The sequence below is a fragment of the Molossus molossus genome, unplaced genomic scaffold (genome assembly GCF_014108415.1).
Source record: "Molossus molossus isolate mMolMol1 unplaced genomic scaffold, mMolMol1.p scaffold_m16_p_10, whole genome shotgun sequence".
NCBI classification, from domain to species: domain Eukaryota; kingdom Metazoa; phylum Chordata; class Mammalia; order Chiroptera; family Molossidae; genus Molossus; species Molossus molossus.
The window spans coordinates 14,742,177-14,768,381 of record NW_023425345.1 but is presented as its reverse complement, the minus strand read 5'-3'; the positions used below and the strand labels follow the sequence as shown (position 1 = coordinate 14,768,381).

At 40.9% G+C, this 26,205-nt stretch overlaps 1 protein-coding gene across 1 annotated transcript in view; it reads right to left on the bottom strand.

Moving 5' to 3' along the window:
* Positions 1–5,625: 5,625 nt before the first annotated feature.
* Positions 5,626–26,205, bottom strand: part of SLC5A8 (solute carrier family 5 member 8) — a 36,837-nt gene continuing 16,257 nt past the window's right edge. Inside the window, exons 7-15 of the mRNA XM_036252517.1 lie at positions 25,309–25,438; positions 21,548–21,636; positions 20,368–20,480; positions 18,135–18,202; positions 15,662–15,748; positions 12,574–12,776; positions 10,422–10,525; positions 6,004–6,083; positions 5,626–5,751 (exon numbers count right to left, since the gene is read on the bottom strand). Of these exons, the coding sequence (XP_036108410.1) occupies positions 5,626–5,751; positions 6,004–6,083; positions 10,422–10,525; positions 12,574–12,776; positions 15,662–15,748; positions 18,135–18,202; positions 20,368–20,480; positions 21,548–21,636; positions 25,309–25,438 (1,000 nt within the window). The remainder of the gene's footprint in view (positions 5,752–6,003; positions 6,084–10,421; positions 10,526–12,573; positions 12,777–15,661; positions 15,749–18,134; positions 18,203–20,367; positions 20,481–21,547; positions 21,637–25,308; positions 25,439–26,205) is intronic.

Sequence of the window (26,205 nt, the reverse complement as noted above, 5' to 3'; positions counted from 1 at the left end):
AGAAAGCCTTCGTCTCCCGCCCTCCCTGCCTGCCTCACCGCAAAGGGCACCTGGTCTAAGACACTCCCCTGCCCTGCCAGCCCTTAGCAACAAGTACTTGGTGCAGGACTACGAAAGCTTGGCTGTCTTGGCCCAACTTGGGAGAACTCGGAAGGGCTCCTCTCCCCTCAGAGTCTCTGTGGGGGTGGTCCTTGCACCTGCCTTACAGCCCAGCCTCCAGCTCTGCTCACACCTGCTTCCTTCCACAGCTGTTGATCCCAAAGTGCTTCGTAATGAGCACTAAGCATATTAAACTACGTTTTAGACTCTGCTTCCCAGGGAATCAAACCTGTGACCCTCATTTAAAAACAAACAAGGAGCCCTGGCCGGTTTGGCTCAGCGGTTAGAGCGTCGGCCTGCGGTCCGAAGAGACCCGGGTTCGGTTCCCGCTAAGGGCACGTACTTCGGTTGCAGTTTGTCCCCGGCCCTGGTTGGTCGTGCAGGTGGCAGCCACTCGATGTGTCCCTTTCACGTCGATGTTTCTCTCTCTCTCTCTCCCTCTCACTCTATCTGTACAAAAATTGGAAAAATGTCCTCGGGTGAGGATAAAAAAATAAAAAGAAAAAATAAAAACAAACAAGGAAAAATGTGGATGAAAACTCTGAGAGGCAGGAGTTGTTTGAATTCATTGACTCAACAAACATTGACAGGGCCAGACTCTGTTCTAGATGCTAAGAATACACCAGTGAACACCGATGAGCCTGTTTCAGAGAGAGATCACAAGCATTGAGGTTGAAATAAACGTTTAGCTACAGTGCTGATTACTTGCTATAAAAGGAGAACAGTATTTCTTCCTCCCATTACCTCTCCAACCTGCCTAGATTTTTTTAAACTAAGGTTATAATGTTCATGTTCTGTTCAGAAACCATAAAATTCCTGGTTGTCAAGTCTAAACAGGTCTCAGCCTATTTGAGCCCAATTCCCATGTGGGTTTCTTTCCTTACCTTCTACCACACTAGGTTGTAGGAAATTGTGAGGCTGAATTCATATTTGCCTGGGTACCTCATTCAGCAAATTCTGCTTCTGTGGTTATTTAACATGGTAAAGTCTCTCCCAGCTGGTGTGGCTCAGTGGTTGGCGTCAACCCATGCACCAAGAGGTCGCCAGTTTGATTCCCAGTCAGGGCACATGCCCAGGTTATGGGCCAAATCCCCAGTGGGGGGCGTGCAGGAGGCAGCCAATCAATGTTTTCTCTCATCGAAGTTTCTATCCCTCTCTCCCTCTTCCTTCCTTTCTCTCCAAAATCAATAAAGGAAAAACAAAATTTTAACACAGTGAGGTCTCTCTGACACCCCAAAGCCATATATATGCCTGCCCAGACATAGCACTCAGCTTTGTACTTCCTGGGGTCTTGTGGCTTTAAGCCCTAACCAGGCTTAAAGTTCTGTTGATTTTCAAATCCCGCAAACTTAGGGTGATTGCTGTTGCCACCCCAGCACTCAGCACGTGGAGCAGTGACCCACAGAGACCCGTCCTCGGAGCCCCACGAGTACATACACTCTCGTCCCTCTGCCCTCCAGCATGGAGATCCGTTTCTCCTCCAGGGCTTCGAGCGCCTAGCTCTTCCCTTCCGAGATATTTTAGCCTCGTTAACTTCAGAGCTAGATTTTTGACACTGAAACGCCAAGAAGAAATCCCTCTTTTCTCTGGTATTTGCTGAAGCAGCCCTTTTCTGAGTTATAAACATCAATGAGCTGATTATTGAACATGAAAAAGAGCCAAGGAGGCCACTGAATGCTCCAAGGAGAAGGGAAGGTCATTGCTTCAATTTTCTGAATTATGTCACAACCACATTTTCCTCTGAAACTCGTCCCATGTCTCCCTTCTCTGCTTGATCACTGCATCCCTAGACAGCCTCCATGAGCCAGGCCCTTGCCTCAACTGCACGTACAAGGTACTTCTTGACTCTCTCCTGCCAGTTTTGGGATCTTGTCTTTGCCTGGGTATCGCGGCTTCCACACAGCTTCCACACACCTGCATGGTCTCCGAAGGAAGGTAAATCTATGTATCCTGTCTCTTCTCTCATCTCTCCACCTCGCTCACCCACCTCCCTCTTTCCCTCCATCTACCTCAAAAAATGGCCCTATTTTAAATTGCACTGTACTTTGTATGTGATAGTTACTGAAACATCAAGTTCCTTACTCTGTCTTACTCTGACTAGGAGGCTTCATATTTCTCTGCTTCAAAATTATATAGTTTTACTTCTGGTTAGAGCTCAAATGACGCTTTGTAATCATCCAGGATGCATCACATAAATATAAAAAGGTAGAAGTTATGAAGCAGATTAGAAGACGTGGAGGATAGGATACAAAGTTGCAATATTCGTGTAGTAGGAGTTAGAGTTACAGAATAGAGAACATGGGAAAGGAGGAAATAGTCGGAGAGATAATGGCTAAGAAATATCCAGTATTAAAGGTGTTACTTTCTATTTTCAAATATGGAGTTAATTACTTAAAATGTATTATTCAGTAACAAAAATTTTGCATGTTTATTTGCTTACACTTTCATAATCTATATTGTATATAGAAAGAGACCTTTATGTAGTAAATAGAGTGGAAACAACTTCTTGTAAAAGCTGATAAAATTAATTATAGTCGATCCCCCAAGAACAGACAAGTTCAAAGACATGTGTAGAGAGTTTAATCAGCAAGTTGAAAAATCAGAAATGCAACCATGTTATACATTACAATCTTCAAGTCTCTCAAGGGTTTGTTTTGTTTTTTTCACAAACAATAGGCACCCAATTTAAATGTGTAAGTTTTACCATGACTAAATTGTACAGTGAATTTTAAGTAACTAAATGGTCATGCACTCAGTTGACTTCGTATTAACAATCAGTATTAGAAAAAAGTCTGAATTTCCTATTAGAATCAACACAGAGGGTAAGTAACTTCCCAAATCTTCTCCATCCCTGTCCCCTGTATTGACATCATGGACAGACACTCAAATGTTAACAATAAATGATACTTGGGTTTTCATAAACAAAACGATATCATTAAATCATCATATACATATACTTAATATTTCCTTCATCCTAATGTGGGTTAATTCTGGAAATCATGTTAGAAAACAAAACTCTTAACAGTTGTTGTCATAATTATTCACAATTCTATAGTCAGTATTTTCAAAATGCTGTGAAAATACATGGTCATTATTTTGCATCATAACATTTATACACTTTGTGACATTTACTCTTTACATGTAGATGAGAAAGATCAGTTAGAAGACTCTTTGGCAATTTTGCACAAAGATTTAGATATGCTTTGGTATAAGAAAGTAGAGGATGGAGGTACCTTATCTCTCATTGAGAATACATTGCAGCCCGGCTAGTGTGGCTCAGGGGATTGAACGTCATCCCAGGGACTGAGAGGTCCTGGTTTGATTCCTAGTCAGGGCACATGCCCAGGTTGCAGGCTCCATCCCCAGTAGGGGGTGTGCAGAAGGCAGCCGATCGATGTTTCTCGCATCAATGTTTCTATCTCTCTCTCTCCAAGAAATCAATAAAAACATTATTTTAAAAAAAGAATACATTGCAAAACCCCATGACAGCCAGGAAGGAGAAAAAATTACTTAAATAACCTGATTTTGATTTCTAAAATTGAAAAATTCTGCACACATGTGCATTTATGATTATTAAATAAATAACAACAGTTCAAATTACACTCTCATAAAACAAATAAGATTGTCTTTCTAAGTATTAAAACTTATAGATTTACAAAATTCAATGTATGCTTACAAATATATTGATTTAAAAATAACATCTATATATATAAAATATATGAATATACTGTTAATTTAAATGTTATATATATCTCTGTTTTAGATAAATGTTACTTCCCATTTTTTTTATTTCTTAGTCTTTTCAATTGGCAACTGTAAGTTACAGAGCACGCTTACCTTAATATCAGAAAATAAGCAAAAAATATTTAATTATAAAATATTTTAATGTACTTAAATATTTCTGAAATTACTTTAAAACATTGGACAGCTGGTCCAAAAAAAAAACTCTAAACCATATCAAATGTGGGTACCACAGGAAATAAAAGTTATTGATAAAAGCTTTACCAAACTCTTAGTTAGAAACATAGCAAAATAAACACAATGAACTTTGAGACTGCTACTTGAAATGTTGAAACATGGAACAAAGCATATACTTAATAATTTCAGAACATTAAAGAATAATAGTAGTATTTACCTATGTAATTTAGCTCGTTAACAGGGTGAATATATTAGAAATTACTAGAAATCAAGATTTCTAAGCATATGTATCATTAAATTTAATTAATAACAAAGTAGTGGATGTTAAAAAAATTCAGCTTAATAGAACTCAGTATAATCATCTAACTCCATGGAGCTTAATAATTTTTAACCATTAAATGTCCTTGGATCACCAAGTGCATGAGTAGCTATGCTGAAGGTACTTGAGCCAGTATCAGACTCATGGGTATTTATAATGTATAGGCTGGAGCTTAGTGAACCAGGATGTGGGTTAGCATGATTCACTTGGGGTGTCTCAAGACAACAGTGTGAACAGGAAATTAGGAAGCAAGCAAAGGAAAAGTGCACAGCAGAACCAAAGTTGATAGGAAAGAAACCAGCAATGCAGAGAAGAACCAGAGCCGAACAAAGGAGACACAAGCAGCCAGTGGCCAGGAAATCTAGCCAACAAGCAATAGGCAGAAGAATAGAAGCACAGCACCAAGAAGACGCTGCTCACTGGACCCATGTTCTGTCCCAAACAGCATGTTCTTAATTACCACCTGCTTGGGCCAGAGCTGGTTCCAAGGTTACTATGTGCCCTGCAGTGACAGGGCTCAATGAGAAGCAAAGATACTCACAACACAGACCAGTCACCTCACTGCACCCTAAGAATAGACTAAGTAGTAGGAGGAAGAAAAGCTCTTTTCAATATTAATTATGATTTTCACAAACCTCCAAAGCTTATATGCTAGCACCAAAATCATGAAAACTATTTGTAATAATGCCTGAATTTAAGAATATGCCTTTGGCCCTGGCCGGTTTGGCTCGGCGGTTAGAGCATTGGTCTGCGGTCCAGAGAGCCCCTGGTTCGGTTCCCGCTCAGGGCGCGTACCTCGGTTGCTGTTTGTCCCTGGCCCTGGTTGGTCGTGCGGGTGGCAGCCACTCGATGTGTTCCTTTCATGTCGATGTTTCTCTCTTTCTCTCTTCCTCTCTCTCCCTCCCACTCTATCTGAACAAAATGTGGACAAATGTCCTAGGGTGAGGATAAAAAAATTTAAAAAATAGAATATGCTTTTGACCATCAAGGATGTGTATATGCGTGTACTAGCCTTTCGGCACATAAGGGGTCATCACTTTCACAACCATAGCTTCATGGAAATAAACAAGTGCAAGAGGGCAATGCTGGAACTCTGACCTGCACGGTGGCGGTGATGAATGAGTGTCATGAATGAGGACAGTCAGGGCACTGCTTTAAAATTTCATCTGCCGAAGGTTTCCCCAAAACACTCATGATAGACAAAAATTTATACATCGAAACATGATCGGATTATCTTAGAAAACAAAGAACTGGGACACTGTGTAAGGTCATCTAATACCACAGCTGCTTCACAGGTGAGTCCCACTGATCCTGCCGCTGTGATTTGTGAAGTTCAATTCCATGTGGTTGAAAGCAGGGTTATCAGTTCCGCCATCTTCTGCTGGATGAGACTTATAGCTTAAAACCTGCTCCTTCTAAAAGGAAATGTTAACATGGTGATTAGAAAAAAGAAACTGTTCATTCACTCGATTCTAAATAATGGTTACGACTTTTCTTTCTCTAAACCAGCTTTGGAGTCTGCTGGGGGAGACGTACAGCAAACCCCAATCAGGAAACAGGGCGAACCCTTCCCGTGCCCATCACGGCTCAGAAGAGCGTGAAGACCAGCTAGGAGTCTATCCAGGTGATATGAACAGTCTTACTAATTTGAGGGAGAAGAAACTTACTTTCTTAAAAATGTCAAAATTGGATAAAATGTCCTCTTTAGTTAATAGAAATCTGCGGTCCAAGTTTTGTTTTCTTCCTCCTGAAAAACATAGACATCATTTACAATGTTAAGAGGATACCAGTAATTACCCAGTGATGGTCCATCATACAGGCATTTCCCTTGTGCACATTTACTACACACTCAGAAGACACAAAAAGAAAGGGAATTTTTAAAATAGTGTTAGAGCCTGGCCAGTGTGGTTCAGTGGTTGAGCGTCGACCCATGTACCAAGAGGTCGCTGGTTCGATTCCCAGTCAGGGCACATGCCCAGGTTGTGGGCCCGATCCCCAGTAGGGGGCGTGCAAGAGGCAGTCAATTGATCTTCTTTCTGATCGATGTTTCTATCTCTCTTTCCCTCTCCCTTCCTTTTTAAATTAAAACAGTGCTGGAGATTCAGCACATGCTTTCCCTGCCTCAGGCTCCGATTCTGCAAGGCTCTCTCTGGGATCAGTCTGAGCCCAATGTTTAAAGATAAATGCCTCACCTGGTTCTCAACCAGAGACTGAGTCATCTGGCCCAGTGCTGGTCGAAAACAGGTTTAAAAGCATCCTTCATGATCTACCAATAAAATAGCAACCCACCTGCCTCTGCTTCAGAGGTGAAGTCACCCTTCTCCAGTTTGGTGGCTATGAATGTAGATGTGTGTAAAGAAACGCAGGAAATTATGAATAGCTGAATAAATTATTTAAATAAAAGCCAATATGATGATCGCTATTTGATACAATTTATCTTCCCTAAAGTTTTGCTTTGGTTTGGTATTTTATTTGTGGGTCGAGGAGGATGCTTTTAAAACCATGCACCTCAAAGAGTGGTTTCCAGACGATCTCTTCCCAAATCACCTGGGAGAAGTACTTAAAATGCAGATCACTGGACTTCAACTTGGACCGACCCTATTAGAAGCTCTGGGGTGCGGCCCCTGAATTCTGACTTTTACCAAATTTCCAAAGTGATCATTATGCCCTCAAATGTTTGAGAAGCACCAGTTTAGTAAAAAATACTGGATTTTTAATTATGGAAACCTCAACTAGTCACAAGATGAGATCAACTGTAAATTAACTCAGTCAACATCGTTGAGCCACGTGCTAGAGACTGTTAGGTGCGGGGAGACAGAGAGAGTAAAACCATCGCTGCACTCAGCTCGCCGTCTGCTCGGGGACTGTTTGCCCATCTTTCTGCTGAAGAAACATACGCATGGAGCACAGTACATGGTTAGGTGAAGCTGAAACACCCACCACGTCTGTCTGGCCTGGATTCTTACAGATTCCTAGTATCCTATGGTAGACTTTTTTTTTTATCCTCACCCGAGGACATTTTTTCATTTTTTTTGTTCAGATAGAGCAGGAGGGAGAGAGAGGAAGAGAGAGAAACATCGACGTGAAAGGGACACATCGAGTGGTTGCCACCCGCACAACCCCACCAGGGCCAGGGACAAACTGCAACCAAAGTACATGCCCTTAGCGGGAACCAAACCCAAGTCTCTCTGGACCACAGGCCGATGCTCTAACCGCTGAGCCAAACAGGCCAGGGTGATTTTTAAATGAATTTTCCAAGGAGCATCAGAATTTTATGTTTCTAGACTTTTTCCCCAAGGTGCTCACTGCTGTTGTAGAGTAGAAATAAGACATGTATGAAATTCATAAAGTTGAAGTGTTGTGGTTGTTTTATCACTGGGTGCCTATTCACCTGGAGAAAACGTTACTTTTTATTTTTTAAATTTTATTATTATTATTTTTTCATCCTCACCCGAGGGTATTTTTTTCCCATTTATCTTCAGAGAGAGAGAGAGAAACATCGATGTGAGAGAGACACATCGACTGGTTGCCTCCCACACAACCCGGACCAGGGCCGGGACCCAACCGCAACCTAGGTATGTGCCCTTGACCGGAATCGAACCCTTGACTCTCTGGTCTGTGGGCCAACAGAGAGCATTGCTTTTTAAAACAAAATATATAGGTGTTGTATATGGTTATCAGAATCAAAGCATTTAAAGAAAAAAAAGGATTACTCCAATATCTCATACTTAAAGAAAAAAAAAATGGGTTAGGTAAGGACCAAAGTTTTGGTAGCACAAGAGGATCGGTCCGCTCTATTCCAGATCTGAACAACTGGGTTACTGGCAAGAAAAGTTTAAAATGTCTTATATTCAGGGTGGGGCAAAAGTAAGTTTACAGTTGCTCATATGAAAAATCATATAATGATTGATAAATAGTAATACAAGCATAAACTGTTTCATGTACTCATAGCTGTAAACCTACTTTTGCCCCATCCTGTATATCAAAACAGACAAGAGAATAAACCTCCTGTGCCGTTCATTTTATTTATGAGAAAAAGCACAGTCCTTTTCGAAAAGAAAGAGAATAATTTAGAACTGATAAGAAGTAACAAATAGCTACAAACTTATTATGCATGGGTAATAATTATATATTGTAATATGTAACAATTATATTATAATTACTGATATAATCATATTAATTTCACCAGTAATTATTAAGTTAATGTATTCATTCCAAATACAGGTATCAGAAGTTTGGAAGACAAGCTGCATAAAACAACGATGCAGTATGCTAAGCGAAATAAGCCAATCAGAGAAAGACAGATACCACATGATCTCACTTATTTGTGGAAGATAATGAACAAGGTGGGCTGATGAACGAAATAGACCCAGAGACATAGAAAAGAGTATGGTTCAGACTGACAAACCTCAGAGGAGGGGGCGGGGGGGCGGGGAATGAGATGAACCAAAGAACTTATATGCATGTATGCGTAACCAATGGACACAGACAACAATGCTGGGGGTGGGGCAGGATGGAGTGGAGGGGGTCTAGGGGGGAAAAAGGAGAAACATCTGTAACAAAAAATAAATTAATAAAAATTGAAGAAAAAAATTTTTAATAAATAAAGTGAATTAAAAAAACAACAACAAAAAATGATGGACAGAAGGGTTCCTTAAAGAGTCCCAGTGCTGGTAGCTTTGCAGCGTGAAGCAAAGACATCCTGCATCCTTGGACAGAGTGCGGACTTTCTGACTAGTTATGACACATCTGATACAGAGGGCAGTGGAGCTGACCCCTAGTTCGGCTGCCGTGGTGCCTGTGTGTGAGGGGTGTAGGAAATGTGAGCCTGGCACTCTCTACCAACTCCGCTGCTACCCGGTCCGAGCCGCTGGGATCGCTCACCTGGTTTCCGTGACAGCCTCCTACCTGTCCTCCTCCCCTTACAGACTAATCCTGAGGCTGGGTCAGAGTGCTCCTCTGAGAATCACTGGCAAAGTAATTGAAAAAATACCCCATGAAGCAGACCTAAGAAGCACAAAGATGGAAAATAGGAGAGAAAAGGTAAGAAAATTAGAACTGTCCAAGACTCAAACATTTCACCAGCAGGAGTTTCCAGAAAGAGAAAACAGAAAATAGCAGGAAATTACAAAAGCAATAGTCTAGGAAATGCCCCAGAACTGAAGGACACGGGTCTTCAGACTGAAAGGACCCCACAGAAGGCCTCGGCAGGGCAGTCATTGTGGAATGGGTCCCCTGCAAAGGCTCAGCAGATACATGGTTGGCACTCTCAGCAGGAACAAAGTAAACTCGAAGACAATGAAGACATCCTCTCCGAAACAAGAACGTTATTTTCAGCCTGGGATTCTCTACTGAAACAATCATTCAAATATAAGGGAGAACTGAAGACATTTTTTTTCAGAGCTGCATCGTTTCCAAAATCTCTTCTCCTTCAGTGAAGGGCAAACAAGAATTAGGAGTGATGGAATGCGGACAGCAGGAATGCTAACCCAGGGGGGAGCCAGGGGATTCATGAGTGAGGACAGATTGAAGTCCCAGGATAACAGTTCCAAAGCACTCCAAGAGGGCAGTGTATACTAAGTGTATGATCAATTTTATTTTTTTTAATTATTTTTTGAAGTTTATGAACATCTGAAAATAGCCTTCACACACTGTTTACCTACTTCTTCACAGTTTACAAAGGTCAGTATGAGACAATGACACAGGGTGGTTGTAACAAGATATGAAAAATTCTTAGCATTGTGGTAGCTATACATGCTTTCTTTCAAGCATTTTCTTTTTGTCTTAAAGCACCCTGTGAGATAGGCAGGTCGATTATTATTATTCTAATTTAACACAAAAGATCCCCAAGGCTCAGAGTAGCTATAGAGACTTCTCCAAGTTCATGCAGCTAGTAATGGCAAAACAAAGATTCAAACAGAGATGAGTCTTCTGCTTTCAAGTTTCCCATGAGTAAAATGGAACAAACAATTAAATTAGCTGTGAACAGACTATAGTAAAATAACGTAAATAGCTATAAAACAGATACAGTAAAAACTGATGTAGAGGTAAGTAAATACAACAATACTAATGTTTAGATAGTTACCTGTTAGTAAACTGATAAGCATTCCCACAAATAATGTTACCAAAGTTCCCAGGGTGCTGAAGTATAGATATGATAAAGAATACCAGTTATCCATCAGCGGGGTCCTAAGGGAGAGCAAAGTGTAACTGTAAGATTCCATGTAATGCTACTGGCAACTAAGAGTGTCAATAATCCTCTTGGCAAAGTCAAAATATAAGAGTTAATAATGATTTAAATATCACAATCTGCTGTTCCAATTCTATTTTATTCGATCAGGAATTAAAAGTATGACTTAACCTTGACCCTATACTATAATACTAAATGTCCATGTCTAGCCATTCAACTCTGATTGATATTCCAAGCACTGTTCTTGTCTTTGGAAAGTCTATCAATAAAAAGGTAGATAAGGTTCCTCCCACTTACCTTTCCATTAGTCTGTTCTTCCTGTCTGAGTCTCTTTAATGGCATCTGGATACGCCTCTCATTAGTGCTTTCATGGTCGCCCAGACTGCTCCCTGCATTTCCACCCCCTTTCCACACAGCAGCTCACCTCGTCGAACCCCTCTGAATGTGCCCCGGGCGCAGGAACTACCTTTAGTCTCTACCCATACAGAGTCCCAGCCTTGAACTCCTACTGACAAACATTCTCGTAGGCGAGTCCCCTCCAGGACATGAATCACCAACGATGGTCACATTACTCCTCTCAGGAGTATTCCATCTTAAGAGAGATCCATGCTTTGACCCAAGGGAGTGATTCTCCGGTGGTCACATTACTCCTCTCAGGAGTATTCCATTCTAAGAGAGATCCATGCTTTGACCCAAGGGAGTGATTCTCCGGTGGTCACATTACTCCTCTCAGGAGTATTCCATCTTAAGAGAGATCCATGCTTTGACCCAAGGGAATGATTCTCCGGTGGTTTCCTGCAAGGCGAGCTGGAACCAGGTCAATTCTTTGGGGGCAGCGGCCTCATCTTTCCAGGCCTTGAACATGACCACACGGTCTGTGCTTTCAAGCTAGACATTTACACAACTCACCCTCAAACAATGTGCGCAGTCAAAAATCTGTGAAGGGGGTAGGGGCGGGGGGATGGGAAGAGATAAACCAAAGAACTTCTATGCATATATGCATAACCAACCGACACAGACAATAGTGCGGTGAAGGTTGGGGGGGGCGGAGCGGGGAGGAGGAGGGGGTGGTCAATGGGAGAAAAAAGGAGGGACAGCTGTAATACTTTCAACAATAAAGATACATTTTTTTAAAAAATCTGTGTGTAACTCTTGACTCCCCCAACACAGAACTCTAATAGCCTCACCAATGACATAAAGTCAATGAACACACATTTTGTATGTTATATGTATTACACATTGTATTCTTATAATAAAGTAAGCTAAAGAAAAGAATATATTCATAAAATCACAAGGAAGAGAAAACACATTTACTGTACTGTGTGTATTCACTGAAAAAAATCTGTGTTTGTGGAACGGCACAGTTCAAACGTGTGTTGGTCAAGGGTCGACTGTGTACCCACTAAACAAAGCCTTGCCCTTCACATCCTCCATACAATAAAACACTCATCCACCAACAGGTCTTCATCATTTCATTAAATCAGACAACGTCAGTATCCGGAGGCTCCAACGTGCATGCTGTAAACTCCAGCTGAAGGTCTCAGGGGCAACCCACAGCTAGTGCTCTAAAGATCTGGAATCTTTAAACCTGAACAAACAGCATCTCCCACCACATTCAGATAACTGTAGCTTTTTGTCAGTAAGGGCTGTAGTAGGTAAAGACTATGTAAGTAACGTTTTTGTTCAGAGTTGAGCTTCTCATTTCAAAAGATTTTCAGTTGACAAAGACAATGTTTCATTCAACTCGAGCTGGTGTTTCATAGCATTTAACGTATAATGGAATTTTTGTAGTTATTGTTGTTGTTATTCAAGCCTTCTCCTGATCTCTAGGTGAGACCAAAGTTTTTATAGAAACTAAGAAAATGCTGCATTGTTTTTTGGCTATTTCTGAACAAAATATTGTAGCCAGAAAGCCACAGGGGCTCTCCGTACTCGTTTCAGAATGAGGCAAAAATCATCGTGTTGCAGGCAAGACAGAAAGCAACTAGGGTCTCTCCCTGTCACATATCTTTTTAAAATTATGACATTATAAGGCTTAAGTCCACACCTGTCGGCGCTGTGTCCTTGGAAAGCACTCGTAGAAAACGGCATTTCTGTGGTCGTTGTCCAGTTTGCCCCGTGCGTAATGTTACAGCCGTACGTTTCCAGGCTCAGCGGCATGGTTCTCTCCGGGAGTGGAGGATAAAGTTGAGCTCCAATCCCAACCCAGAAAGAAGCCACAAATCCGGCCAGCAGACCAGTAAATGCTCCCTGCAAAACAAGAGTGGTTTTATTATTTATTTATTTATTTTTTATCCTCACCCAAGGACATCTTTCAATATTTTGTTCAGATAGAGTGGGAGGGAGAAAGAGAGAGAGAAACATTGACGTGAAAGGGACACATCGAGTGGTCGCCACCCGCACGACCAACCAGGGCCGGGGATAAACTGCAACCGAGGTACATGCCCTTAGCGGGAACCGAACCGGGGTCTCTCTGGACCTCAGGCCAACGCTCTAACTGCTCAGCCAAACCGGCAAGGGCCAAGAGTGGTTTTAAAAAAATAATAATACAGTGTGTTTTGAGATGGAAATTCACATTAGAGGTTAAGTTCGACATGGTCTAAGCCAAATTTACCAGCTTCCTCCTAAAACTGTTCCTCCTTACAAGATCCCTACGTGCGGCCAAGGGCAGCATGGGCCCCATTCCCTTTCTTCAGATCCCTTTCTAGTCGATCACCAATGTCTGCCCATTTTTCTTTTCACGTGTCTCATACTTGCATTGTCCCCACTCCGTTTCCATGTCCAGCACTCTGCTCTGGCCTTCTGGTCTCTTCACACCCAGGTAACTACAACAGGACCACGGCTGACTCCAGGCCAACTCCTTTTTTATTTAATCTGTGAGCACATGCGTACCATATGAGCCACAGACTGTGCACATACGGAGTGTGTTCCTATATTCGACCCGGTACATGGCTGCAACTGTGCTGCAGGGGATTTGGGGGAAAACAGCCAGCAGTTCTCACAAATGACTGCAGTGGTCCATACAACCGAACCAAATATTTCTAGAGAGAAATGGAGATGTCCTCTCTGAAGACACTTGCTTTCCCAGTCAGTGGAAGACTTGGGTCCTCCGCCCCTGCTTTTCAGCAGTAACCCAGGTGTCCCACCAGCCACTGCATGATTTCAGCCCTTGTCCCAAGTGATGGGGACAAAAGCAAGCCTGGAGCTGGGGAGCTCCTCCCTCTGTGGTGGAATTTCCCCCCTTCTTTAAAAATAATGACCAGCCTGTGCCTAGGCTCCGTGTGGGGAGGACAGGGGAGAATACTTGAAGAAAGGGGGAAATCACAAGCAAGATCATAGGCTAGAAAAAACAGCTGTGTGTTGTCAGGAGGCTGCTGACCAGAGCAGAGGATTAATGTTGGGGACAAGGACTGTGAGTCCTTTCGTTAAGCTGTGAACCCCAGAAAGCAGATTAGGTTCCTTATTTTTAAAAATATGTTTTTATTGAATTTTTTTTAGAGAGAGATAGAAACATCGATGTGAGAAACATTGATTGACTGCCTCCTGCACGCCCCCTACTGGGAATCGAGCCCACAACCCGGGCAAGTGCCCTGACCGGGAATCGAAGTGGAACCTTTCAGTCCATGGGACGACGCTCAATCCACTGAGCCACGCCAGCTGGACAGTTTCTTTATTTTTGATGCCCTAACACCTATCACACTATTGGACATATTATAGGCACAGAATAAATATTTTTTTAATAATAAGAAGTAGGGTGGCCAGTGTTGACAGGCCAGACTTGTTCCCTCTCAGCATTGTACACGACTCAGCCAAGGACACACAAAACTATAAAACCCATGTGGGCAGAAATATCCAGTGCTCTCTACTCCCAGCACAGTTCTCAGCCCATACATTCGCTGAATAAATGAATGGGAGGATACAAAAGAAGGAGGAAGGGAAGGTGGGAAGGAAGAAGTCCATTCCAGGGTAAGGGTATATATTCTGCTGCTGAAAAATGTGGATATAGTAAAAAAGAGGTACTTTTTTATTTTAAAAAAATATCGTTTTATAAAAGATACTAGTATCTTATTTCTCTGGAAAAAAAACATGTTGGACCTAGTCATGTACAGCTTTTCTGGAGTCAATTCATGGTGAAAATAAATGTCAAAACCCAAAAAGCAGCCTTTTAAAAATTTTTCAGACACCCAACAAATCACTATACATTTCATAATGCAAAGAGTCTAATCAAAGCTTTAACATTCTGAGGGTAGGCACAAACCACTTTCTTTCATTATAATTAATTTCTGCCAAGCTAGCTTTCCATATGATACTTCACTGAGAATAATTAATAATGATGACAGTAAAGCCCTTATTAGTATCTACCTTACTAAATCCTAACACATTTTGGAGAAAATGGAACTGTCAGTGTAAAGTCATTGTTCTGTGGTCATTCTCCATCTGTCTGAAACGACCCTGTACATTGTCAGTTTTTTCCGAACTTCTTCCTATGGAAGACTGAACCAGTGGACTTTTGCCTGGCTTTCAGATATATAATTTCAATTTCATTTATTCCAAACAAAATGTAGTTCTTCAAAGCACAGATATACTGATGCAGAAGAGCACAGCTGCTCCCTCTTCTGAAGACTGTTCTCAGTTATGACCACCCCTTTGGGGCCAGAACCATGTTGTTGGATCTACAGCTTTAAATGTCCGGAGGAGAAACTGTCTGGTCAAGTTGGTGTAGACCTCATTGATCCTCTTTGCTGTACTCTAGATATTCACAGGTATCCTCAGCTCTACTGTCCTTAAATCTCTCATATCTGAGCCTGTCACTGTCCTTTAATTGCTAGTGATTAATTTTCAAGAAGGAAAAGACAATGAATGCACAAGAAATGTTGCCCCTTAGCTATATTATGAATATTTGAAATTGCCATATATCATTGGGCAGTTTCCATTGAGCCTCACAAAGGCAGGGTCCCGGTGGATAGTACTTCATCGTACACCCCAGCAAAGTTGCTATGAGTAATCTAAGTCCTTGAGACAAGTCACTGATGATGGATAGCATGGAACCACAGTTTACAACTGAGAAAAGAACTGTAAAGCTGCTGCTGTATTTTGAAAAGAAAGCTTTACACATATTCATTCTTTATACTTACAATTGAGTTGGCGAAGGGAACCAAAATGCCCAAAGAAAATAAGCCTAGAAGTGGTCCACCGATCATGCCAATTATGCTGAGTGCTGCCTATGGAAATAATATAAAGTCAGCAATTAGAAATCTCAAATCCAGAGTTAAAATGTTTCAAAGTAATTTCATCAGGATGAGGATTTAAAGTGTTCAGGCTCCTCCCCAGAAACATGGCAACCCTGTTGTTGGCAAAGAGATCAGTAGAACTTGAAAGCTTCTGCTTTTTTTTTTTTTCATTTGAATGTATTGGGGTGACACTGGTTAATAAAATTATATAGGCTTCAGGTGTACAATCCTATAACACATCATCTGTGTACTATATTGTGTGTTCACCACTCCAGTCGAGTTCCTTCCACAACCATTTATGCCCCTTTAGCCCTCTTCTACCTCTCCTCTCCCCCCTTCCCTCTGGCCATCACCATACTGTTGTCTGTGTCCATGAGTCTTTCTTTTTTTCTTTGCTTGATCCCTTCACTCATCTCACCCAGACCCCATCCCCCTCCTCCCCAACAGCTGTCAGTATGTTCTCTGTATCCGTGAGTCTGTCTCCACTATGTTAGTTTATTTTGTTCATTCGATTCCACATATAAGTGAAATCATATGGTATTTGTCTTTCTCTGACTGGCTTACTTCACTTAGCGTAATACTTTCTAGGTCCATCCATGCTGTTGCAAAAGGCAAGATTTCCTTATTATGGCTGAGTAGTATTCCATTTTGTAAGTGTACCACAGTTTTTTTATCCACTCATCTATACTTGGGCACTTGGGCTGGGAAGCTTCTGCTTCTTAGTCTCAAGTATCCACATGCTACTTCAGGTATCCTCAATAAGGGAAGCAAAATATAAGGGGGGCGGAGACTCGTGTGACAGTGGAACACCCACATGCATGCAAACATCAAGAATGACACCACCCCTCCCAGTGGTGGTCTCGCAGACCTTAATAATCAATCACATCACTCCTTTGTGCTTTGATAGTCTCAAAATCCTCCTCAAAACAAGACTGTAGATAAGTACTGCTAAGTGATCACAAACAGCAAAGAAACCCAATGCCACCCTAGGTTCCCTAAGTATGGAACTAGAATAAAAAATATGATTAAAAAAAGACTGATCAAGTCATGTAGAAAGAGATTTAAAATTTAATAGACTAATCATTGATGTATAGATTCCAAAATCATGATAGTGAAAGAATACATTGTGGTCCGGCTGGTGGGGTTCAGTGGTTGAATGTCAGCCCATGCACCAAGACATTGTCAGTTCAGCTCCTGGTCAGGGCACATGCTCGGGTTGCGGGCTCAATCCCCAGTGAGGGGCATGTAGGAGGCGGCCAATCGATGTTTCTCTCTCATTGATGTTTCTATCTCTCTTCCCCCTCCCTTCCTCTCTCTCTAAAAATCAATAAAAACATATTTTTAAAAATTAAAAAAAAAAAGGAATATACAGTGTGATGAATGAAAAAATGCAACTAGCTGGAACCTCCAAGTGATCTGTCTTCCCAATAATCAAGTAGCTAGATATTAAAAGTGGATAGACCCATCAAAGAACCATCAGGGACACATTAATTTGTCCACAGGAAAAAGCCCACCTTATGAATTAGGGAAGTTCTGTGGATACTGTGACAGAGAACATGTTTGAGGAGGCTGTGGACGCATAATATCATCCTAAGGAGTTAGTTCACACTTTTCTCAAAGCCAATCTTAATATTTTTGTTTATCCTCACCCGAGGACATTTTTGCATTTATCTTCAGATAGAGCAGGAGGGAGAGAGGGAGGAAGAGAGAGAGAGAAACATCGATGTGATACATCGACTGGTTGCCACCCACACGACCCCAACCGGGCCGTGGACAAACTGCAACCGAGGTACATGCCCTTAGCGGGAACCAAACCCGGGTCTCTCTAGTCCGTGGGCTGACACTCTAACTGCTGAGCCAAACCGGCCAGGGCAAAGCCAATCTTAAAATGATACATACTGTATGATTCCATTTCTGTAACATTCTTGACATGGCAAAATTACAGGAAAGGACAACAGAGTAGTGGTTGCCAGGGGTTAAGGAGGAAGTAAGGGTGGGAGGGAAGTGGGTGTGGCTACAGAAGGGCGGACAAGGGATCCTTGTGGTGACGGAAATGTTCCATCTCTTGACTGTATCACTGTCAATATCCTGGTTGTGATGTTGTACTCCTGTTTTGTGAGATGTTACCACTGAAGAAAAGCCGGCAAAGCGTGTACGAGATCTCTCTATGACTGCTTATACGTCATTGCATGTAAATCTACAATTATCTCAAGATAGAAAGCATAATTTTAAAAAAATGTTGATAAGAATTTAGCCATCTTTGTTCCTTGATACGTCTATGTGGAAATAGATAATAAGAGAAGTCGGGAAGGATGGTCACATCAGCGTTAACAATAACAAGTGAGTGTGACCCAGAGCTTCGAGGGTCAGCTCTTACCTGCAGCAAAGCGCCCATCAGCGAGGCCAGAGCAGCCATCCCGATGCACAGGACTCCGAACAGCACACCTAGGCAGAGGACGCAAAGCCTTGTGAAGTCCACCCAGAGGGTCAGCATTCTCAACAGAACAAGCTACCACACCTCTGATTCGAAGTGGGTGAGAAGGTGGTGAAGAATGCCCACACGCAGCAGGGACAGCTGAAGAAAGAAAAGCGGTGTGTTCCTACAGAACCAGCAGTGTGTGAAGAGGAAAGAAAATCCTGACATTGTGTCCAAGGATCAATTACAGCATTAAGTTATGTAAGTATAGAATCCCTAGAATTAACTATAGGGATTTTAAAGCTAAAAAGTATTGTGTTATTAATCTAATCTAATCCTCCATCAACATTTTTTCATATATATATAAAGGAAGGCTCAGGTCTCTGTTTTCAGTTTGCCAAAAAATAGGATACAATTCAACTCTGCTCTGTACAACGTGGTGGGGGAGGGGACTAATAAATATCAGAAATTAGAGTCTTCTGACTTTAAGTGTTCATGTCTTCTGGGAAGTGGCAGTCCACACAGAGAGGTGGTTGAGGACTTTAAGCCCAAGCCTTTTCTGTTGAGCCAGCAAAGAAAGGCAGCTTCAACACAAATATCATATTTTCCTTTCTTGTAAATTTTCCCCCAAAACACGCCTATAGAAATTCTCAAGCCACCACTGGTGGTTAGATAATAATTTTTTTTTTTTTTTTTGGCTTTCAGTATTTTCCAGATTTTCTTTCAAGTTCATGTTTCACTATTTAAATTTTAGAGAAATTTACCCTGCCCCCAATTTTATTTGTCAAAACTTCCATTCAGCAAAAATTGCCTGAAGTCTGTCAATATAATTTCTCACACATGAAATTCAAATTATAGAAAAATGAATGAGAAATGTGCTCGTCAGAAAATTAGTGCATCCCTTGTACTATGTTACTCCTATTTTACATACACTAACCCTCACATCTTTGTCAAGTATATTGGTAAATAATCTATTGCACCGAAATGGAAAACCTTACATTAATTTTTTTGCAAAGAGCTCTTATTGCCATGACTTTTTATGCCTCTGCATGCTAATATAAATAGTATTAGTTTGATTCTTTTCCATCTGATAGCTCAAGAATTGTCACCATTGTGGATTTTGGTATTCAAAGTTTTTGAAGACACAGTCGATCATCTCTACGAAGCCCTTACCGGAAATACCTTGAGAAAATAGAAATCTCATTATTAATCAGCAGCAGCAGCATCCTTTTTTGAGCACCAGCTAGTAGCTCTTGTTTTATGTGCACTATCTCTAAACCTCATAGTATCCCTACAAGGTGAATATTTTTTCCTGTTTTCCATATAAAGAAACAGATACTCAAGCCTAATAGCAAGTAAATTGGCAAAGCAGGTTGGGTTTGTCTGGCTTCAAAAGCTTCTACTAAGTGCTTGTCCCAAACTATAGTCATGGCAATTACATATAGAAGTATGGCTCAAAATAGGCTATTACTTATCATTTCTTTGACAGTCTGTTAGTGTTACTGTGCTAAGATTAAAGATTCTTTTTTTTTCTTTTTAATCGTTAGTCATTCATTCTAAAACAAGTATACCCAGATGTCAAAATGCACAATGAAGCACACCAGGCAGATTTCTTTGAGTCAGATATTACATGTGAGTCATCTGGGAACTGAAAACCTTTAAACTTTTCCATTCAAGCTAATCTTTAACCCCTAATCAGGTTCTGTAATCTAAAAACTGAGCTTGAACATTCCTTGCACAATTTTATAGGCCATCTTCAGGACACTCTATGTGTGTGGATGCAGACAATCAAGTCGGGTCAAAAGTCACATAATGCTCTGTTTATCTTCAATTCATGCACATGACTATCACCTTGAACTGACAGCTCCTTCTTAGGTCACATAGAGAAAGTGTGGCTCTTGGTTCCAAACCAGGATATTTCTTAAAATTTTGGTCTAAAGTTGAAAAGGAAAAGGGTCACTTTTTTTTCTCCCCCCCTATAGCTAAGATTTTAACAAACTTGGGTTAGGAAATAGTTCTTTGTGATTCCTGACAATGACTTGTTTCGCATGTCTCCCAATTCTTGGTGGCAAATAGGTCACAGGCACACATATGTGTATATGTTTACACTCAGAGGTATCTTCCATCGGAAACAATATCTCTAGAAATCATCTCACAGAGCCTAAAAAAGGGAATTGTGACCATGGAAACTTACTCATTCCTTGGGAAATCCAAGAGAGAGATCTCTCTGAGAGCGAGCTGAAGTTAGGTTTGACTAGGTCTTCCACAGTTACGGCTGCCAGGGCATTAATACTGGAGGACACTGTGCTGTAAGGGAAAGGAAAACTCTTGATTTATAATATGGAAACTTTAATGATACTTTAAGTGGGAATGGAAAAGGAGAAAACAATTTGTTACTTCTGAAACATAACCAGATGTCTACTATATTATTTGCAATGATCGCAGCATCCTCTTTCTGGAAGCTGTGATGCAAGAATGACTCAGGCAATGTTCACAGACTTAGTAGTGGAAAGAGATCATTTAATGTTGCTTCCATGTCCAAACTAATCCTCAGTGTCTATGAAAAGAATCTACATAGATTATGTAGTATTGTTATATAATGACTTCAAAACATACTTTTCTTTGTGCATAGGACTGTCACAAGTCCTCACTAACATATGCTGTAGTTGGTTAATAATAAGAATTCCCTGGGGCCATTAAGACATACAAATTGGTTGTTAGGCTGATGAACCTCAAAGGGAAGGGGGGAGGGAGGGCAGGATGAGATAAACCAAAGAACTTCTATGCATATACGCATAACCAATGGACACAGACAATAGTGTGGGAACGGCAGGAAGGGGGCAGAATTGGGGAGGAGGGGTCAATGGGGAAAAGGGGGGGGGGTCATCTGTAATACATTCAACAATAAAGACGAGTTTTAAAAAAAGAAAAAAGAATTCCCTGGAGCAAACACAGAAAGAAAGTGCATTGAATGTGTTCAAATATAGCATATATTATTCAGCATGTAACTAGGAAATTTGAATTCTAATTTTCCATTTGACCACACTTTAGCCACAAATATATATTAAACCAAGACTGTAGGCAGGCATTTTTGATAATTAGTGAATGCTGCCATCACTGATCACCATTATTGTGACCCTGTAGGGTACAAGGTAGTGTGTTAGATAGTGGGGATCATGCTGACAGTGGAGACTGATGATAAGAGACTCCTAGCCCACAGAGATAGGGTCGGACCACCAGAGGATACGGGAGTGGACTGCCTCCTTTGGGCATCTGTACCCATGTCAGAATTCAGCTTGGTCCCCACAAATATCCAATAAAACAAGAAACATCTCAACAGGGTCACCCCGTTTTGTGAGAGTCATAGTACACACCTTAACGTTCCACTGTAAGCACAGGCCACAAAAAGTCCGGGAAGCCCTGGATAGTCTTGCAGAATGTCCAGTACCAAATAGGGCATGAGCTGAAAAAGTCCAAAATTCACTCCTGAGGACTGTGTGCTACCAAATACAATGAACAATACCTCATGTATCTTGTGTTTTTCAAGAACTAAAGGCAGCTCTTCCACAAGACTGAAATGTCCAGATACCCCAAATTAAACTTTGTAATTGCTAAGACTTAAAGAAAAGAAGAGCATAGTGGTTAAAGATGCAGGTTCAGCATTCCGACAGATGTGGCTATTTTTACTTAATTTCTCTGAATCTCGGTTTCCTCATCTGTAAAATAAGGGTGAATAATACTAACCTCATAGAGTCGCCATAAAAGTTAAATTAGATAATCTATGTAAAGCTGTTAGGACAGTATATAGAATATAGTAAATGCCTAATAAAAGGTAGCTATCCTCATTCTTTGACATAATAAATCTATTTAAAGAAAATATTTTACACACTTCTGTGCTTAAGTAAGCAGCATCTACTTAACTTTACTTGATGACTCAAGGCTATCCTTGCAAACTTCAATCACAACCCAGGACTGAAAGTGTACTTATAGCTGCGTGAGACAAGAGACATAGTGACAAAGTAGAGAGTGATGTCAGTAAATTCCTGGCACTTGCTTCTTTTTAAAAAGTTCCTGATGTCCTGGCTAGTTTGCTCAGTGGTTAGAGCACTGGCCCTCAGAGCAAGGAGTTGCAGGTTCGATTCAGGTCAAGGGCACATATCTCGGTTGCAGCTCGTCCCCAGCTCTGGTAAAGTCATGCAGGAGGCAACCAGTCGATGTGTCTCTCACATCAATGTTTCTCTCTCTCTCTCTCTCTCCCTTTCTCCCTTTCTCACCCTCTAAAATCAATAAGCATGTCCGTGGGTGAAAATTCATTTTAAAAAAAAGTTCCTGATACCAACTTGCTTTTTTGATAAATTACTTTTGAAAAGATATGACTTCAGCACTGTGTTATATGGCAGACTTTCAGCGTAATTGATTTTTAAATCGAAAGGGGCCTAAGTGAATCATTTTCCAGGAAAAAAAAAAATGTCCTCTCATTTGCATTGAAACATTATTGATTCTTTTCCCCCATATTACAGAGTGGATGACAGTCCCTACCTTATCAGACTCTCTGATTTTATTCAACAAAGATCTGTGGATGGGACATGAAAGATCATCCTCCCCTGTCCTAAGGGGCTGTATTGAATTCTTTCAGCAACGCTTCCTCCATGTTCTCCAAAGCTTACTAGCTTTTTATCCATAGAAAAGGAGAATAGCACATTTCTCTATATGAAATTAAGACCCAATTTTTCTAAGATAACTTAAAAAGTTTAACTTCAAGCAATAGTCTCTACATAAGCAAAAGTAAAGTGTCTACTGTTAGTATTATAATGAGACTGAAAATCCTCTACTCAGTCATTAACTTTACTCAAAATCTTTTTTTTTTTTTTTTTTGTACGTGCCCCTAGTGGGAACTGAACCCGGGACTCTCTAGTCCACAGGCTGATGCTCCAACCACGGAGCCAAACTGGCCAGGGCTGGTGTAATATTTCATATGTGGAACGACCCCCTCAGGTACAGGCAGAATCAATGGGGTAAGATTGACTAGAGAAAATTAGTAAATCTGTGTCTAGGTAGTAATTCTGCTTCCTCGGGGTGAGCTCCTGCAGAGAGTAGCAGAAACATATCTTTGCATTCCTCAGTTAATATGTTGACCTCATCTTCTACCTGGGCCTTATTTGTATTGTATCCCCAGTAAATCTTAATTGAATTAACAACACAGTACTTTCCTCTCTATGAGAAAACATCCTGTAAGGAGAAAACCTCTTTCTTTTTTAAAAACTTAGCACACACTCTCTAAGTAATCGTGCATGCATGCAAGAGACCCTTGGATGCTTTCCCTGACAACCAGCCTCAAGGTTAGAACATTGTAGGGAATTTTTTTTTATTTGCCCAGGGTAAGGGGAAGATATATTAGAAACATTTTCTAAAGTCCCTATTGTCTTCATGATACAAACTATAGACAATAAAGATTGACTAAAAAAAAAAAAATCACAAACATTCTTGACTAGAGGGAATGTAACAAAGACTACTTCCACCTTCTGAGTAAACATGATTCTTGGATCCTCTGGGTGAATAGGAAGAATCTGTCTCCCCAGCAGCAGAAGGAAGCTCTCGTTTTACCACAACATAGTATTTTTCTAGAAATATGTGCTACATTTTCATCAACCTAATTCAGCCTATCTTCTATTCTAATGAGTCCCCTGGGCATTTGATTTACAAGCGAGTCTTAGAAAATAATTTTGGCAAGAACAAGGACTCGGACTTTGTACTCTGGTAGACCTGGATTCGAATTCTAGCTACACTTTCTGAAAGGCACTATGTGGTGTCGAAGTTCAACGTTAGGACTGATGGCAGCCTGCCTGGGTTGAAGCCTGGCTCCAGGTTTACCAGCTGGCTCCCTAACTGCTCCTTGCCTCCACTGTCTCATCTTAAAAAGAGAGATAAACATAGAACCTATCTCAGAGGGCAGCTGTGAGAATTAAAAGTTGAAATGTATACAAAGCACTTATGATAGTGCCTGACTCATGGCAAGCATTTGATGAGTACTTACAGCTATTCTTAATTATTGGCTATGTGTTCTTGGGCAATTTTTATAACCTCTCTGAGATTCAGTCATTCCCTCCTCTATAAAATTAGAATTACAAGGTTGTGAGAATGAGATAAAATATGCAAAACTCTTGGCACAGAATCACATCAGTTGGTATTCAGGAAATGTTCACTCATTATATCCATTTCTCTAATTTAAAAACTGAAAGATAAGGGGAACATAGTCAATACTATTGTGGCAAGTTTGCATGGTGAACTGAATTAGTGGGATGAAGGAGGGTGTCAATGGAGAAAAAAAGGAGAAACATCTGTAACAAAAATAAATTAATAAAAAAAAAAAAGAATTAGTGGGATGACTGCATTGGATGGTATAAAAATGTCAAATTAGCCCTGGCCGGTTTGGCTCAGCGGTTAGAGCGTCGGCCTGCGGTCCAGAGAGACCTGGGTTCGGTTCCCGCTAAGGGCACGTACTTCGGTTGCAGTTTGTCCCCGGCCCTGGTTGGTCGTGCGGGAGGCAGCCACTCGATGTGTCCCTTCACGTCGATGTTTCTCTCTCTCTCCCTTCCTCTCTCTCCGTCCCACTGTATCTGTACAAAAAATGGAAAAATATCCTCGGGTGAGGATAAAAAAAAATAAAATAAAATAAAAAAATAAAAAAAAATGTCAAATTACTACATCATACACCTGAAACTAGTATAACTGATATAATATCGGATACCAACTATCCTTTAATTAAAAAAATAAAAACTGAAAAGTAAACTATCTATAAATGGGAGATCTAACGATACCACAAAACGTTCTCCGCTCGCGGTCTGTGTGTAGTTTTGGCTTTTTAAAACTGCATTGACATTTCTACTCCAGCCTTGAACCATTTCTATTTAATACTTGGAAATGTGTTCAGCAGGTATTTCAATATTTTAACCTTGGATGCAGCATTCTTTATTCTTGCTGTATCTGCTAAAGTAAAATTTTGCCAAATGCCTTACAGAGATTAGAGATGATCCTATTGAGCCTATTTACTGTTTATCTACAAGCACTAGAATCTTTTCTCCCAACTAATAAGCTTTCTGAATGTCATTAATGTAAGAAAGACATGGTACCAAACCTGGTCTGGCGCAGACACTTGCTTGTTTGTCCAAGGATCGCAGTCGCGGTACCTGGAATACAGGGCGAGACCGCAAAGCACTGCGCAGATGAGGATTACCCAGAGTCCCACCAGATTGATGTAGAGGGACCTACAGAAGTGGAAACAAACCAGCAAGGATGGTTGTAATTTCTATCCCGAAGAAGAGGAAGTTGTTACATAAACAGAAGAAACGTTCATGACTATAGTCAGTAAATGCATTTTATCTTTTGTCTATCAAAAATGCTACTTATTTCACCCTGGCCTAACCTTCTGCTTATGCTGTCAATCAACACGGTTTGGAAGTACCTAGAATAGGTGACGTTTACCCATTGAATGAATGTGTTCTCCTGGTTGGAGTTTCATGGGCATTATTAGCTTTATAATGGTATCTAATTATACTACTTCAGGGCTTCTTGTCATGAAGTACAGATTTTAATAGTCAACAGATGAGCAACTATTACTCATTTTCCTTTTAAAAGTAATACAGTTTTAAACTGCTAAATATACTGAGCATCTACATAGCAACTCATTGAATGTGTTTAAATGTGGTTTGTAATACTATCCTTTACGTATGAAAGGCAAACCTGTACTCCTTGCACAGTGTCTTCCCAAACAATATTCAGCATTATCATCCACAGTGTGAGCCCAGGAGATGCAAAGGCTCATTGAACAGTCCTGGAGCCAGACCTAAACGTAAACCCTGTCTCCACCCGCCATTCGTGACCCCGGGCAAACAATTGAGCCTGTCCAATCCTCAGTTTCCTCATTTGCACCCGGAGATAACAATGTCTCCCTCACAGAGTGGTAAGACGAAATGAAATAGTATATGTTCTGTGGCACGGAGCTCGGCAAGTACTAAACACTTGCTGGATGGTA